Source organism: Physeter macrocephalus, chromosome 8, assembly GCF_002837175.3.
Source record: "Physeter macrocephalus isolate SW-GA chromosome 8, ASM283717v5, whole genome shotgun sequence".
Classification (NCBI taxonomy): domain Eukaryota; kingdom Metazoa; phylum Chordata; class Mammalia; order Artiodactyla; family Physeteridae; genus Physeter; species Physeter macrocephalus.
The window spans coordinates 90,253,315-90,271,252 of NC_041221.1; the positions used below are offsets into that span (position 1 = coordinate 90,253,315).

General features: G+C 37.5%; 1 protein-coding gene across 1 annotated transcript in view; it reads left to right on the forward strand.

Annotated features, from left to right (window-relative positions):
* Positions 1–17,938, forward strand: part of ADGRV1 (adhesion G protein-coupled receptor V1) — a 552,025-nt gene that overhangs the window by 170,674 nt on the left and 363,413 nt on the right. The window contains exons 63-70 of the mRNA XM_024125341.3: positions 6,004–6,142; positions 6,313–6,498; positions 6,766–6,998; positions 9,152–9,300; positions 10,886–11,087; positions 11,608–11,827; positions 13,931–14,170; positions 15,603–15,752. Of these exons, the coding sequence (XP_023981109.1) occupies positions 6,004–6,142; positions 6,313–6,498; positions 6,766–6,998; positions 9,152–9,300; positions 10,886–11,087; positions 11,608–11,827; positions 13,931–14,170; positions 15,603–15,752 (1,519 nt within the window). The remainder of the gene's footprint in view (positions 1–6,003; positions 6,143–6,312; positions 6,499–6,765; positions 6,999–9,151; positions 9,301–10,885; positions 11,088–11,607; positions 11,828–13,930; positions 14,171–15,602; positions 15,753–17,938) is intronic.

Below are 17,938 nucleotides of genomic sequence, written 5' to 3' on the forward strand. Positions count from 1 at the left end.
CAAGAGGGTTCCCTTTTCTCCACACCCTCTCCAGCATTTATTGTTTGTAGATTTTTTGATGTTGGCCATTCTGACCGGTGTGAGTTGATATGATACCTCATTGTAGTTTTGATTTGCGTGTCTCTAATGATTAGTGATGTTGAGCATCCTTTCATGTGTTTGTTGGCAATCTGTATATCTTCTTGAGAGAAATGTCTATTTAGGTCTTCTGCCCATTTTGGATTTGGTTGTTTGTTTTTTTGATATAGAGCTGCATGAGCTACTTATGTATTTTAGAGATTAATCCTTTGTCTGTTGCTTCGTTTGCAAATATTTTCTCCCATTCTGAGGGTTGTCTTTTTGTCTTGTTTCTGGTTTCCTTTGCTGTGCAAAGGCTTTTAAGTTTCATTAGGTCCCATTTGTTTATTTTGTTTTTATTTCCATTTCTCTAGGAGGTGGGTCAGAAAGGATCTTGCTGTGATTTATGTCATGCAGTGTTCTGCCTATGTTTTCCTGTAAGAGTTTTATAGTATCTGCCCTTACATTTAGGTCTTTAATCCATTTTGAGTTTATATCTGTGTATGGTGTTAGAGAGTGTTCTAATTTCATTCTTTACATGTAGCTGTCCAGTTTTCCCAGCACCACTTACTGAAGAGGCTTTCTTTTCTCCATTGTATATTCTTGCCTCCTTTATCAAAAATAAGGTGACCATATGTGCATGGGTTTATCTCTGGGCTTTCTATCCTGTTCCATTGATCTATGTTTCTGTTTTTGTGGCAGTACCATACTGTCTTGATTACTGTAGCTTTGTAGTATAGTCTGAAGTCCAGGAGCCTGTCTCCTCCAGCTCCTTCTTCCTTCACAAGATGGCTTTGGCCATTGTGTCGCCATACAAATTCTAAGATTTTTTTGTTCTACTTCTGTAAAATATGCCATTGGTAATTTGATAGGGATTGCATTGAATCTGTAGATTGCTTTGGGTAGTATAGTCATTTTTGCAATTGTTGCTTCTTCCAATCCAAGAACATGGTATATCTCTCCATCTGTTTATATCATCTTTAATTTCTTTCATCAGTGTTTTATAGTTTTCTGCATGTATGTCTTTTGTCTCCCTTGGTAGGTTTATTCCTAAGTATTTTATTCTTTCTGATGCAGTGGTAAATGGGAGTGTTTCCTTAATTTCTCTTTCAGATTTTTCATCATTAGTGTATAGGAATGCCAGAGATTTCCGTGCATTAATTTTGTATACTGCCACTTTACCAAATTCATTGATTAGCTGTAGTAGTTTTCTGGCAGCATCTTTAGGATTCTCTATGTATACTATCATGTCGTCTGTAAACAGTGACAGTTTTACTTCTTTTCCAATTTGTATTCCTTTAATTTCTTTTTCTTCTCTGATTGCCGTGGCTAGGGACTTCCAAAACTATGTTGAATAATAGTGGTGAGAGTGGACATCCTTGTCTTGTTCCTGATCTTAGAGGAAATGCTTTCAGTTTTTCACCATTGAGAATGATGCTTGCTGTTGGTTTCTCATATATGGCCTTTATTATGTTGTGGTAGGTTCCCTCTATGCTCACTTTCTGGAGACTTTTTATGATAATTGGATGTTGAATTTTGTCAAAAGCTTTTTCTGCATCTATTGTGATGGTCATATGGTTTTTATTCTTCAGTTTGTTAATATGGTGTTTCACGTTGATTGATTTGCATGTATTGAAGAATCCTTGCATCCCTGGGATAAATCCCACTTGATCATGGTGTGTGATCCTTTTAATGTGTTGTTGGATTCTGTTTGCTTGTGTTTTTTTGAGGATTTTTGCATCTGTATTCATCAGTGATATTGGTCTGTAATTTTCTTTTTTTGAAGTATCTTTGTCTGGTTTTGGTATCAGGGTGATGGTGGCTTCATAGAATGAGTTTGGGAGTGTTCCTTCATCTGCAAGTTTTTGGAAGAGTTTGAGAAGGATGGGTGTTAGCTCTTCTCTAAATGTTTGAACTTTGGTTTGTTGGAAGCTTTTTAATCACAGTTTCAATTTCATTACTTGTGATTGGTCTGTTCATATTTTCTATTTCTTCCTGGTTCAGTCTTGGAAGATTATACCTTTCTAAGAATTTGTCCATTTCTTCCAGGTTGTCCATTTTATTGGCATAGAGTTGCTTGTAGTAGTCTCTTAGGATGCTTTGTATTTCTTTAGTGTCTGTTGTAACTTCTCCTTTTTCATTTCTAATTTTATTGATGAGTCCTCTCCCTCGTTTTCTTGACGAGTCTGGCTAATGGTTTATCAATTTTGTTTATCTTCTCAAAGAACGAGCTTTTAGTTTTATTGATTTTTGCTACTGTTTTCTTTGTTTCTATATCATTTATTTCTGCTCTGGTCTGTATGATTTCTTTCCTTCTACTAACTTTGGGTTTCGTTTGTTCTCCTTTCTCTAATTCCTTTAGGTGTAAGGTTAGATTGTTTATTTGAAATTTTCTTGTTTCTTGGGGTAGGCTTGTATTGCTATAAACTTCCCTCTTAGAACTGCTTTTGCTGCATCCCACAGGTTTTGGATCATCATATTTTCATTGTCATTTCTGTCTAGGTATTTTTTGATTTCCTCTTTGATTTCTTCAGTATCTGTTGGATATTTAGTAACATATTGTTTAGCCTCCAGTGTTTGTGTTTCTCATGTTTTTTTCCCTGTTATTGATTTCTAATATCATAGCGTTGTGGCCAGAAAAGATGCTTGATATGATTTCAGTTTTCTTAAATTTACTGAGGCTTGATTTGTGACCCAAGATGTGATCTATCCTGGGGAATGTTCTATGTGCACTTGAAAAGAAAGTGTAATCTGCTGTTTTTGGATAGAATGTCCTTTAAATATCAATTAAGTCCATCTTGTTTAATGTATCATTGAAAGCTTGTGTTTCCTTATTTAATGTCATTTTGGATGATCTGTCCATTGGTGAGAGTGGGGTGTTAAAGTCCTTTACTATGATTGTGTCACTGTCAATTTCCCGTTTTATTGCTGTTAGTATTTGCCTTATGTATTGAGGTGCTCCTATGTTGGGTGCATGAATATTTACAATTGTTATACCTTCTTCTTGGTTTGATCCCTTGATCATTATGTAGTGTCCTTCTTTGTCTCTTTTAATAGTCTTTGTTTTAAAGTCTATTTTGTCGGATACGAGAATTGCGACTCCAGCTTTCTTTTGATTTCCATTTTCATGGAATCTTTTTCCATCCCCTCACTTTCAGTCTGTATGTGTTCCTAGGTCTGAAGTGGGTGTCTTGTAGATAGCATATGTATGGGTCTTGTTTTTGTATCCATTCAGCCAGTCTATGTCTTTTGGTTGGAGCATTTAATACTTTTACTTTTAAGGTAGTTATCAATATGTATGTTCCAATTACCATTTTCTTAAGTGTTTTGGATTTGTTATTGTAAGTCTTTTCCTGCTCTTGTGTTTCCTACCTAGAGAAGTTCCTTTGCATTTGTTGTAGAACTGATTTGGTGGTGCTGAATTGTCTTAGCTTTTGCTTATCTGTAAGGATTTTAATTTATCCGTCAATCTGAATGAGATCCTTGCTGGGTAGAGTAAACTTGGTTGTAGGTTTTTCCCTTTCATCACTTTAAATATGTCCTGCCACTCCCTTCTGGCATGCAGAGTTTCTGCTGAAAGATCCGCTGTTAACTTTATGGGGATTCCCTTGTGTGTTAATTGTTGCTTTTCCCTTGCTGCTTTTAATATTTTTTCTTTGTATTTAATTTTTGAGCTTGATTAATATGTGTCTTGGCATGTTTCTCCTTTGATTTATCCTCTGTGGGACTCTCTGCATTTACTGGACTTGATTGACTATTTCCTTTCCCATATTAGGGAAGTTTTCAACTATAATCTCTTCAAATATTTCTCAGTCCCTTATTTTTTCTCTTCTTCTTCTGGGACCCCTAGAATTCGAATGTTGGTGCATTTAATGTTGTCCCAGAGGTCTCTGAGACTGTTCTTATTTCTTTTCAATCTTTTTCTTTATTCTGCTCTGCGGTAGTTATTTCCACTATGTAGAATGTTCCTCTGCCTCAGTTATTCTGCTATTGATTCCTTCTAGTGTATTTTTTGATTAACTATTTCCTTTCCCATATTAGGGAAGTTTTCAACTGTTATCTCTTCAAATAATTTCTCAGTCCCTTTCTTTTTCTCTTCTTCTTCTGTCACCCCTATAATTCGAATATTGGTGTGTTTAATGTTGTCCCAGAGGTCTCTGACACTGTCCTCAGTTCTTTTCATTCTTTTTTCTTTATTCTGCCCTGCAGTAGTTATTTCCACTATTTTATCTTCCAGGTCACTTATCTGTCCTTCTGCCTCAGTTATTCTGCTATTGATCCCATCTAGAGTATTTTTTCATTGTTTGTTTGCTCTTTAGTTCTTCTAGGTCCTTGTTAAATGTTTCTTGTACTTTGTCTATTCTATTTCCAAGATTTTGGATCATCTTTACTACCATTATTCTGAAGTCTTTTTCAGCTAGACTGCCTATTTCCTCTTCATTTATTAGGTGTGGTGGGTGTTTACCTTGCTCCTTCATCTGCTGTGTGTTTTTCTGTCTTCTCATTTTGCTTAACTTACTGTGTTTGGGGTTTCCTTTTCGCAGGCTGCAGGTTCGTAGTTACTGTGGTTTTTGGTGTCTGTCCCCAGTGGCTAAGGTTGGTTCAGTGGGTTTTGTAAGCTTCCTGGTGGAAGGGACTAGTGCCTGTGTTCTGGTGGATGAGGCTGGATCTTGTCTTTCTGGTGGGCAGGTCCACGTCTGGTGGTGTGTTTTGGGGTGTCTGTGGCCTTATTATGATTTTAGGCAGCCTCTCTGCTAATGGGTGGGGCTGTGTTCTTGTCTTGCTAGTTGTTTGGCATAGGGTGTCCAGCACTGTAGCTTGCTGGTCTTTGAGTGAAGCTGGGTCTTGGCGTTGAGATGGAGATCTCTGGGAGATTTTCACCGCTTGATACTACGTGAGGTGGGGAGGTCTCTGGTGGACCAGTGTCCTGAACTCGGCTCTCCCACCTCAGAGGCTCAGGCCCGATGCCTGGCTGGAGCACCAAGACCCTGTCAGCCACACAGCTTTTTAAAAAATGGTACTTTAAGGTCCCTGCACCTCTTTCTTTGCGGAATGGGAGTGTGTACCTTCTGCCTTCTGCTTTTGACCTGCTAGTGTTGGAGTGTCTCTAGAGGTGGTGAGGTGGCTGTGGCTCCCCGTGGGGACAAGGACACTTGCAGCAGTAGTTTTGGGTAGTACTCCTTGGTGTGAGCCCTCCCAAAGTCCACCAGTATCCCCACCAAAGAGCTGGGTAGGCCATGAGAAGGTTTCTGACTGTTTTTTAGATTATTTGCACAACCCCATGCCAAGGAGAGCACACTGAGTAACATCAAGAGATCTGTGCTTTCAGCTCTGTTCTGTCACTAACCATGTAAAATAGGAGTTACTTCATCTCTGTAAGCTTGTGTGCCTTAGCTACAGAATCATTCCTTAAAAAATCATCTGGATCAAAGATTTTATGATTCTGATTGTTCTAAAATTAGGACCTATTATTTAACTAGGGTAGTATGATCATAGGCAATTTTGTTTATCATAAATTTTCTCATGAGGAGTGAGATAGCAGTTATCAATAAAGTAGCTGAATTTGTGTCAAAACTTTATCTTTTTGGTAGTTTTTTCATTAGCATTGCATGTGTGAAGCGTTTACTGTTCTTTATTCGTATTTTGTATCTTGTGTAGTAAGTGAAAAGTCCATACGTACTTTTTTTTTATTCCTTTAAACCTTCTACTTTTAGTGTTTAGCTTTTTCTAGTATTCTTGTCAAGCAGATTTACACAAGCTCAGTATTTTGGATGTTACTGTCTTGGAATTAAAAGACTTTTTTTGCTTTATAGTTGATAGATAAGGTTATTGAAATTCATAATATTTTTGAAATAATTGAAAATTGTTTATTGTTGAAGGATAGAGAAAATATTTAGGAAAAGCTCTTTCAATAAAAATGAAATATACATTTGTGTATTGTTATAGCCTCGTTCGTGGCCCAGCGATTTCTGGGGAGGTCACAGTGTACTGGAGGATATTCCCTCCTTCCATAGGGGAATTTGCTGAAACTTCAGGAAAGCTAACAATGCGAGATGGACAGTCTGCGGCCATTGTAGTGTTACAGGTATCAGTATTACTGATTGCTGTTATGCCCTTTGCTGTGTGTGTGTGGTTGGGGGGTGGGGTGGTGGGAGGTGGTCAGTATCACAGAGTTCGTTGTTTTGCTTATATGATAGATATTTTTCTTTAAATGTTTAGATTCTGCTGCTCATGGCTCTTTCTGTCCTTCTCTAGGCTTTGAATGATGACATTCCTGAGGAAAAGTGTTTCTATGAGTTTCAGCTCACTGGAGTCAGCGACGGGGGGGTACGGCGTGAATCCAGCAGCACTGCCAACATCACAGTGGTGGCTAGTGACTTTCCCTATGGACGATTCGCCTTTTCACAAGAGCAACTTCGGGTGTCAGAGGAAGTGCAAAAGGTGGAGCATGAAATGCTTAAAATCTTAAATATCATTTTTATTTTTTATATCATGAGTGATCTTTAAAATGTGTTACTTTGTTCATATTCCAAAGTGTTCACAAACTGATTAATGTGTTCCTGATATCATTTTAACGTAGAATTTATATACTTTGATAAATTTACATGTAACTTCGACATAATCCTGGTAAATAGAATTAGAGACACTCAAAATTAAGTCTTGTCTGGTAGAGTACTCATCCAAAATAAAAAACTGCTTCTTGCATAGGTTAACCTCACAGTCATCCGTTCGGGTGGCTCTTTCGGCCCTGTGAGGCTCTGGTTTGAGGCTGTGAGTGGGACAGCCGAGGCCGGCGTGGATTTCATCCCTCCACCAGGGCAGCTCCTCTTTGAAGCGAGGGAGACGGTGAAAAGTGTGCACATTGAAATCCTTGATGACAGCCTTCCTGAAGGCCCTGAGGAATTTTCCCTAGTGATTACAAAGGTGGAACTCCTGGGAAGGTAAAGTAAAAGAGAAAAATAGGAAAAAGGAAACAAAACAGAGAGAAAGGATGAGTGAAAGCTAGGTTGTGCAGGGATTAAGACTGAACTGACTGTAGAACAGTCTTTCCCTGTTTTGTCTCACATTTATGTGACACTAGACTGGGACAGTGGTGGCAAAGACTCTTAATTATACAATGTTCTAAAATAAAATTTTTTTCTGAAAGTTGAAAGTATGTGTTTCTGTTGTGTGAAGTCACTCTGGGCAGCAGGGGAATCAAACATGGTGTGGGCTTGTAGTAATTTGGTGAGGAAAGAGAGGAGCTGTTCTCTAGGTCAAAGGTCAGCTGGTGGGGCAGATTTTGGTTCCCCCATCTCTGTCTCTACACCAGGGAACAGGCTGGACTGAGAGATTTCTTTCCTTGATGTCTCTGAAGGCTGTACAATATTGTCTTCTTTGTGATGAATGAGGTAGATGTTTGCCCAATGGCATTTTTAAAGCAGGGGAGAAAATTTGAGTAAAAGATGGTTGGTAGTTAATGCACCATGTTTTAATTGAAAATCAAGAGTTAACCATATTGAGGCCCTCTCATTCTCTGATTTAGTGCAGCGACTTGATTAACAAGGGTGGGAAACACGTGTTGCATGATGAAATAGATGGAATACCTACAGGTTAAGTGGCTCAAGAAGCACCTCTGCACCTATGGCTTACATACAACCTTCAACTGGAATAATGTTTTCACTTAGATAGGTCCTAAAGGAAGTTTACTTGTGCATGCAATGAAAATGCTTTTGCATTTGTGATATTAATGCAATGCTTTAAAGCTTTTTTTAACTAAAATATTTCACTGAATGACTTAGGCAGAGTGTATATCATTCCCCCGGGAAAAATTATTGTGGGCTCACTAACACTTCAACTCTTAAATTTCCCAGGTATGATTCTGTGTCTGATCATGGGAGTGAATTTGTACTTATATTAAATGTATTAAAACTTGAGATGGTCACTGACTATTTTAATTAAGTGAGTGAAGTTTGGTAAATGTAGCTCATTATGTGTGAGATTATACCTGTGTTTTTGACTAAGTGGGGCTTGAGGCATTTGTCCTCACTGATGCCCTTTAAAAAAGGCAATTCCTACTTAAGCTTAATTCTGAGGAAACAAGTTTTTCTCCCAGATAAATTTCTAGGCTTCCTTTGATCTGAAAAGGAGAGTAGTATAAACCCAATTTGCCTAGTTGCTAGAAAATTTACTGCCTTGATATTCAGTTATGGTAAGCAGCTAAACCATGATCCATCTCAGACTACTGATAACGGTTTCTCTTATCATGTAATATTTTAACCCCCAGTTTTCTAATTTTGTCTTGTATATAATCTAATTAATGAGCGTTCAACGTTTCCAAACTAGGTAGGTTAAAAATACTAGGTAAATAGAATTTGGGAACTGAAGGAAGGACTAAAATGGTTTAGTGCCATCTTTTTTGGTGGCTTCAGGAATTAAAGTGATGTAAAACCCAGGAGGTCAAAACTTTTCTTTGATGGGAGTAATAGCAATCTTTAAAAGATATTTTCTCAGCAGAAATATATTGCTAGACAAGTAAACTGCCATCTATATGAAAGAATAGAGGCATTGATTTAATTGATATTCACAGAAACTGGAATATTTTCTTGAATCTTGATGGTTTAGCTTAAAATTTCTTTAGTGGCATGACACTCATTATATCCTTAAAGTAACTCTCTCTTCCATAAAAAAAAAAAAATAAAGTAACCCTCTCAACCTAACACTGTAGATCTCTAGCCGAGCTGGTTTCCATCTTTGAGTGCACTACAATTTAATGTACATTCCCTTCCGTGACCCATTACTGTAGTATGTGTTCAGCAGTACATTCCTAGCCCGAGAGGTTCATTTTCCAACTTCTTCCCAATTTCCTAATAGTTTTATTATCTTCCTATTGCCTAAGTTTAATAACTTTATATTAGTTTTGGTTTTATGCAGGCAGTGATAATTGGGAGCAGCACAGAAATATATTTCAAACATCATTTCAGAAAAGTATTTTCGTGTTGGGATCTTTAAAAGGATGAAAAAGCTTAAAAGGACTAAATTATAGGACCCTTCTTCAATTCATGCTAAGCAATTATACTCAGTTTATTTTATTTATTTTTTATGACTCTGAAAGAGGGTATGATTTTACCATCCAAGAAAATGGTCTTCAGGTGGATCAACCTCCTGAAATAGGAGACATCTCCATTATCCGAATCATCATAATGAAAAATGATAACGCAGAGGGAATCATTGAATTTGACCCAAGGTATACTGCCTTTGAAGGTAGGTTTAGTAACATTACTATAAATTTACCACCAATTTCTGAATTAGAGTACCTCAGCACGACATTGTCAGTTTGAATTGCTGTATGCAAATTTTCCTGGTTTGGGGTGTGTGTGTGCATGTGTGAGTGTACACATATATACACCTTTGTATGTATATATGCCTTTATATATATTTACATATTTATTTTAAAAATATATTTTGAGTTACCTTTGGGCAGTCTTGAATCTCACTTTTGTATGGCAAAGTGGAATGGTTGGGAATAAGGCATTTAGAGAAATTATGTTTAACTTTAAGATTGTTGAAATGTTTATATTCTGAACACTTTTATGAATATATTTCTAATTTATGTAATGCTTAATGTCCTTTGTGATTAGAAATCAGTGAATATTCACTTTCTAATGAATAATCACCTTTGAAATATTTTACTGGACCACAGGTGCAGGTAGTATCTGGACTCCCAGTCATGCTTTCTTGAAACAGTTTCTCATAGCAGTTTGCCTTATCTTGCCAATTCTCCCCTCTTGTAGAAGCAGAATGCAGAATATATGATTATATTTCCTCCTGGTAGAAGGAGGTGGCTGCTTTTCTGATTTTATTCAAAAGCAGAATATGAATAAACCTTTCAAAATAAACATGGTATCTTCTTGTTGCAAATAATTTATTGGCTTCATTGCCTCCATCAAATTCTTTCGTTATCTAGCCATTTTTCAAGTTCATCAGAAATCACTTTAGGAGTTGATTTGTATTAACTTCATGGGTAAAGTCATGGAAAACATCACCATTTTGTAAACTTCAGTCTACAGCGAGTAAAAAAAGCCTGCATTTTTACACCAACAGAAAAATGGGACTTGGATCTTTTTTGTTCACTGATTTCTGTTTGATTAACTATCGTTGGGGATATTTGGGACAATGCATTTATAATTACAATGTAAGTTCAGTACCATTTAGCCCTGGCTAGTGTGAACTCTATTAAATGGTATTTTAATATACATATGTTAGCATAGCTGAAGGAGAAATAAAATATGAATAGAATTTTAAAGTTGAAATCAAGCACTGAGGATACATTTTCAGATTTACAAGTAGATTTCATAGGAACTGAAAATGTAACAGAATCGTCTTTATATCTGGATTTTTCAAACACTCATGATATAAATAACATACACCTTATTTTTTATATTACTGATGTTTCAGTTAAATATGCAGAAACAATCCAGAATGGTTTCCTTTGAGTACACATATTTTAAGTGTTTTTTGTGCTCATCTAGCATTGTCAAAAAAGCAAGGGTTATTTATTTATATGTGGCACACAGAGAAAGAATGGCTATGCTAATGATTAAATCGATTATTTAAATTCTAACTTACACTGCTCACTATAATTTTCAACTTGTGACACACTATAGTTCTCCTAAAAAAAAAAATAAGGCATGACATTTTCACTAATTGTTTTTTAAAGGGATAAAGGAACTGCGGAAAAATTGAGTGCTTGTGTTGTACTGTTATATTGTCATGTTTGATTTGACTGAATCTTATAAAGTCACTTGCTTTGTCTGGCATACCAATTAATTTCAAATTCCTGTTACAGTGGAGGAGGACGTAGGGATGGTCATGATTCCAGTGGTGAGGCTTCATGGCACTTACGGTCGTGTGACAGCTGATGTCATCTCTCAGAGCTCTTCTGCAGTTCCTGGTGGTGTTGATTATGTACTGCATGGTAGTTCAGTCACCTTTCAGCATGGGCAGAGCTTAAGTTTTATAAATGTTTCCATCATTGATGACAATGAAAGGTAAAACTATTTAGTGATATTGGAAGTAACCTGGGCATATGTAAAGCATGAGTATTGTGCTCCAGTCCTTACCTATGTTTTGCACTGATAATAGAATTTTAGATTATACTTGTACCCATTGAAAAACGAGTGAGAAACTTGAGGAGGTGCTGAGATAGGGAAAAAGGGATTGGGAGTCCATTGTGATTGTGCATCACTTTTTCTCAACAGAAGAAGAAATAATAATTTTTATTCTTCTAGATTTGAAAAGTCTAATCAGAATGTGGAAACATCCTGCAAATCACTTCCTTAATGCATTACGCAATTAAAAAGAGGGGAAGAAAGTCTAATAACTATCCCAGTTTATGTAATATTGAAGTGATCATTTGTGCTTTTAGCTAAGCACCCCCTTCTTACCACTTGGTGTGTGTCTACTGTGCCTTGAATATGTATGACCAATTTGGAAAATGACTAGTTATTTGGATTTTAGAAGCATTTTAATATGTTTAGACTCACAGAATTGCTCCTTCTTGCTATGCAGTGAATTTGAGGAGCCCATTGAAATCCTGCTCATTGGAGCTACTGGTGGAGCGGTCCTTGGGCGCCACCTAGTGTGCAGAATCATGATTGCCGAGAGTGACTCTCCCTTTGGTGTAGTAAGATTTCTCAATCAAAGCAAAATTTCTGTTCCTAATCCCAATTCTACAATGATTTTACCCTTGATGCTGGAGCGGACTGGAGGACTCTTGGGAGAGATTCAGGTAGAGTTATTCTTCCCATGATTTAAAAAATAATTTGAATTGATAGATATGGTGTTAGATTTTCTTATTCCTCAAATATAGTCATTGATTTATTCACAGTCAGTAATACTTATTAATTACCTAGTAGGTATAAAGCAGCTTCTAAAATCCTTTGAAGTACATAAAAATGCATAAGGCACATAGCTGTCTTCAGGACACTCTTGAGAGAAAGTTGAAAATTAAATGAAGGATTCTGGTAAAAGTCACCAAGTATTTGTAGAGGGCTTTCCATGTACCAGACCCTGTTATAGGCCCTGAGAATGCACTGGTGAACAAGACAGACTTCATCTCTGTTCTCATAAAGTTTTCAAACAATAAACAAAAAAATGAAAAGAAAATGATCTGCTAACACTAAGTTTTTGGCAGGAATGTAAAATCAGGAGACACAGTCATAAGTGACCTGCTGGCCACGTTGATTGGATGCTAAGGGTGTGATATTAAAGCTGAAAGATTATAAGAAAGAGGTGCTCAAGTAATTGTTAGAGGCATGAGCATTTGGGTAGGAGGGATTAGCTAGTGCAGATCTACACACCTGGCGTGTTTGCGGTATGCACAGGTCCGTGTGGTGGATGGGCTTGGAAATAAAGGGATAGCAGCACAAGCTAGATCAGAGGGGCCAGTAGGTGTTTGGTCACAGAGAACTTTCTAAGCCAGGTTAAAGATGAGTCTAAGTGCAAATAGGATGCCATTAGAGAGTTTTAAGCGGGGGAATGATGTCAGTGTCACCGGGTTGTCAGCTCACTTATAACTGCTGTGAGGAAAATGGGTTGTCAAGAAGCCGGAGTAGAAGCAGGGAGAGCAGTTAGAAGGCTCTTGCCCTCTACAGCCCAGGGCAGAGCTGACGATGGCTCAGACAGCGGTGGAGATGGAGCTGGCCAGATGGGAATGGACATCGAGTGTGTTTTGGAGGAAAAATTCACTGGGCTTATGGAGGGGAAGAGAGTAATCAAGGATAACTGCTAGAATTTTAGTTGAGCAACTGGTTAAATTGTAGTGCTGTTTACTGAGATGCCAAAGCTTGGGGGAAAAGCAAGAGTTCTGTTTTGGCCTTGTTGATTTCAGATAGCTATTAGACACCCCAGTGGAGGGGCAGGTAGGCAGGGGAAAGTTCGAGTGTGGGTTGTGGGGAGGTCAGGACTGCAGACAGATTCAAAAGATGTTGACACACATGGAGGCATTTGAAACTCTGTGGCCTAAGGAGTGTAGACAGGGATGTAAGGGGTATAGACCCAAGCGCGGGCTCCCAACATATAGGGATCTGAGGAGGGAGAGTCAGCCAAAAAGATTGAGAAGTAAAGAAGGAAAACTAGGGAGGTATGTGTTATGTGAGTAACATGTAAGCCAAGGAAGACAGGACACAGTGTTTCAAGAGAAAGAAGCGGTCAGTTGATGACCACTTCTTTGCTTTGCTTCTTTCATCTTTCATCAGCATTGGACTGCAGTGTCCAATGCTGATGAAAGATGAAAGAAGCAAAGAGAAGTGCCCAGTTTTCTTTCTTTATGCATATGAAAAGTATACAATTTTAAATTATAGAAACTTTAAAAAATGCATTTGTTGCAATATAAAATTTTGTTTCTTGTAACAATTTATGAAAATTTCTTTTCCTCTTACACTAGGAATTTAAGTATTTTTATTGCTGCACGCCCAGCAGACCTTTCACATGGTTTTATAGTCTGATTAAAATAGGTTTTGATGGACAGAAGCTGTGCACTAGCAAGACAGTTTGTACTCATATTTTTAAAGTTCATATTACTCTAATATATATATTTAGAATATGTACCTTTATGTTTTTGTTATCCTGTGGTGATAACAAATGACTGGGTATTCAGATCTTTCTTTACTTGTTAGACATTGCTATTCATGAAAACAGATATTCTATAGATACATAGCTTATATTTGCAAATATTGTTTTAAACAACATGAGTTGATAACATAGGAATTTGCTGGAGATATTCTAGAATAATTTTCACATGCATTATATATATTTTTAATACTACATATCTTGCTAAGTAATTCTTTGTTTAAAGCTGATTGTTTCTATTAAAAAAACAAACACCTTGCAGGTAAACTGGGAGATAGTCGGACCCAATTCTCAGGAAGCCTTACCATCACAGAACAGAGACATCGCAGACCCGGTGAGCGGGTCCTTCTCGTTTGGAGATGGGGAAGGTGGAGTGAGAAGCATCATTCTGATAGTCTATCCTCATGATGACGTTGAACTTGAAAAGACTTTCATTATTAAACTTAAACTTGTGAAAGGAGAAGCTAAATTAGACTCCAGAGCTAAAGATGTTACATTAACAGTAAGTCCGACTTTGTTTTGCCCACAAAATTTTGGATTTAATGGATTTATTGGAAAATGCATTTACATTTGTTGAAACTCTATAGGCTTATGATGAATTGAAAGTTATAAGACCGAATGAAGTCATAGTAATTCCTGTGGGTCAGATGTTCTGGTTGTTATATTAGTTTATTCCATAGCCTCATAATTGATAATTTTTAAAGGCTTTAAGATAATGAGAGATACTTATTTTACACTTTCTGAGAAAATCTGATGTTTGGGGGATATTTGGCACTTTTAGAGAGGAGGCATTTGTCATATCATACGCATTGGATATCTTTGCCATTAAAGTGCATAAAAGTTCACAGATAGTCACAAGTCAGACTGTTGGAAGGAAGAATGGTACTTGTTCAATTAGGGCAATGATGGTGTGGATCAGATCCGAGTTCAGCATATTTTGCCTGAATCACCCAGTCCATCGGGGCAGAAAGTACTGGGGACCAAGGTTACTGAAAAAAAGACTGAAAGATGCACCTTTTTTTTAAGTTTGGAAAACACTCTTGTCTGGGGTCTGTATCAGTCAGATATCTCCAGAGAACCAGAACTATTAGGAAATATATATGGAGAAGGAGAGAGTTTTTTTTTTTAAGGAATTGGCTCATGGGATTGTGGGGTCTGGCAAGTCCAAAATCCATAAAGCATGCTGGCAGGCAGGAAGCTCAGGAAAGAACCGAAGTTGCAGTCTTGAGTTTGAATTTTGTGGGGCAGGCCAGCAGGCTAGAAACTCAAACAGGATTCCTAAATTGCAGTCCTGAGGCACAATTTTTTCTTCTCCGGGAAGCCTCAGTGTTTGCTCTTTAAGGCTTTCAACTGATTGGATGAGGTCCATTCACATTATTGAGAATAATTTTCTTGACTTCAAGTCAGCTGGTTGTAGATATTAATCATATCTGCAAAATAACCTTTACAGCAACATCTAGGCTAGTGTTTGACCAAACAATTGGACACTGTAGCCTAGCCAGGATGACACATTAAATTAACCGTCAGAGGGCCTTTGCTTCTCTCCATATTGTATTATATCATAACGAGTAGAAAGAGGTTAGCTAAACTTAACTGGTTAAATGAAGCAAATGAGAGGTGAATAAAGCTAAATTCAGTCATTGAAGTATTATCCTTTGGTGATTCTACAAATTGTAGTTTTCTGAACACTTATTCCCATTATCCTTGGGGGATAAGAACCTACCTGTTTTGGGTAACAATCAGCGTAATAAAGAAGGTTTTTAAAAATCAGGTAGCCAGGTGGATTATATCCATGTATCATGATTGTGTTTCTTTCATTTCCTCAGCTTATCTTGTACATACACAATACATCAGTGTATTGATATATTGGATACCGTAATTTCATCCATAGCTGTTATATACATTTTCACTTTGCTCTCTGTTTCTGTTTCTAGATACAAAAGTTTGGTGATCCAAATGGAGTGGTTCAGTTTGCTCCCGAGTCTTTATCTGAGGAGACCTATTTGGAGCCATTAGCTCTGGAAGGGCCCCTGATCATTACTTTCTTTGTCAAAAGAGTCAAGGGCACTTCGGGAGAGATTATGGTATCATTTTTCCTTTGATTTTTAAGTAGAGTAGTAATTTGCCTAACAAGTGTGGTTGAGAGGAACAGAGAAACTGCGTGTTCTGGAGAATTAAAGTTTTAGATATACTGAAGTGACATGAGTTTTCACACACGCTGAGAAGGCTCATTGGAGCACCTTTGGATTCTCTAGCCAGCACCAACCTCTGGCTGTCTTTCTAAATTCAGTTACAATTAAGTTAAAAAGATCTTTCTCACATTTAATGATGAAGAAAATGACTGAACTATTTTGCAATTTTTTGTTTGCTATAATGTGAAGCTTTTCCTACTGAACAGGCCTATCCATGATTTTTATAAATTGCTTGACATAGTCTTAATATACTCTCTTTTGGGATATACCTCTTTAAATGTCTTTATTATTTTAAGAAGTTTAGAACATTGTTTGAACTGAGTTAAATGTTTGTGGAATTCTTGAAACATTTCAAGAAAACATGGCTTGGAATCACTGCTCTAGACCTATTACTCTGTTAACATAGATCAATATGCATATGTTCTTTATTTTCAATATAATCGAGATGCTCTTGTAAATCATCAGCATATTCATCGAACAGATCAAGGTTACCTGTTTGCTAGCAAAACATATTTTGTGAACTCTCTCTCTAAACTTACGTCTTATCCTGTATTGGTGATTAATTGTTACTTCTTCAGTTGAAACTACGGTTTGGAGGTAAAAAAATTCTTAGAAGATAATTTTTTACATATTTTGGGAGGGGGGGAGTTCTTAATTTCTGAAATCTTAGATATCCTCTTTTTTTTTAAACATTCCATTTTCTCTCAAGTTTTTTTGTTTTTTAAAAAAATCTTTATTGGAGTATAATTGCTTTACAATGGTGTGTTAGATTCTGCTTTATAACAAAGTGAATCAGCTATACATATACATATATCCCGATATCTCTTTCCTCTTGCGTCTCCCTCCCTCCCAGCCTCCCTACCCGACCCCTCTAGGTGGTGACAAAACACCGAGCTGATCTCCCTGTGCTATGCGGCTGCTTCCCACTAGCTATCTATTTTATATTACGTAGTGTATATATGTCCATGCCACTCTATCACTTTGTCCCAGCTTACACTTCCCCCTCCCCGTGTCCTCAAGTCCATTCTCTTGTAGGTCTGCATCTTTATTCCTGTCCTGCCACTAGGTTCTTCATGACCATTTTTTTTTTTTTAAGATTCCATATATATGTGTTCACATATGGTATTTGTTTTTCTCTTTCTGACTTACTTCACTGTGTATGACAGACTCTGGGTCCATCTACCTCATTACAAATAACTCAATTTTGTTTCTTTTTATGGATGAGTAATATTCCATTCTCTATATGTGCCACATCTTTTTTTTTTGTGGTACGCGGGCCTCTCACTGTTGTGGCCTCTCCCATTGCGGAGCACAGACTCCGGATGCGCAGGCTCAGCGGCCGTGGCTCACGGGCCCAGCCTCTCCGCGGCATGTGGGATCCTCCAGGATCGGGGCACAAACCCGCGTCCCCTGCATTGGCAGGCGGACCACCAACCACTGCGCCACCAGGGAAGCCCCCCACATCTTCTTTATCCATTCATCTGTCGATGCACACTTAGGTTGCTTCCATGTCCTGGCTATTGTAAATAGAGCTGCAGTGAATATTGTTGTACATGACTCTCTTTGAATTATGGTTTTCTCAGGGTATATGCCCAGTAGTGGGATTGCTGAGTCGTATGGTAGTTCTATTTTTAGTTTTTTAAGGAACCTCCATAATGTTCTCCAAAGTGGCTGTATCAATTTACATTCCCGCCAACAGTGCAAGAGGGTTCCCTTTTCTCCACACTCTCTCCAGCATTTATTGTTTGTAGATTTTTTGATGATGGCCATTCTGACTGGTGTGAGATGATATCTCATTATAGTTTTAATTTGCATTTCTCTAATGATTAGTGATGTTGAGCATCCTTTCATGCGTTTGTTGGCAATCTTTTTATCTTCTTTGGAGAAATGTCTGTTGAGGTCTTCTGCCCATTTTTGGACTGGGTTGTTTGTTTTTTTGATATTGAACTGCATGAGCTACTTGTATATTTTAGAGATTAATCCTTTGTCAGTTGCTTCATTTGCAAATATTTTCTCCCATTCTGAGGGTTGTCTTTTGGTCTTGTTTATGGTTTCCTTTGCTGTGCAAAAGCTTTTAA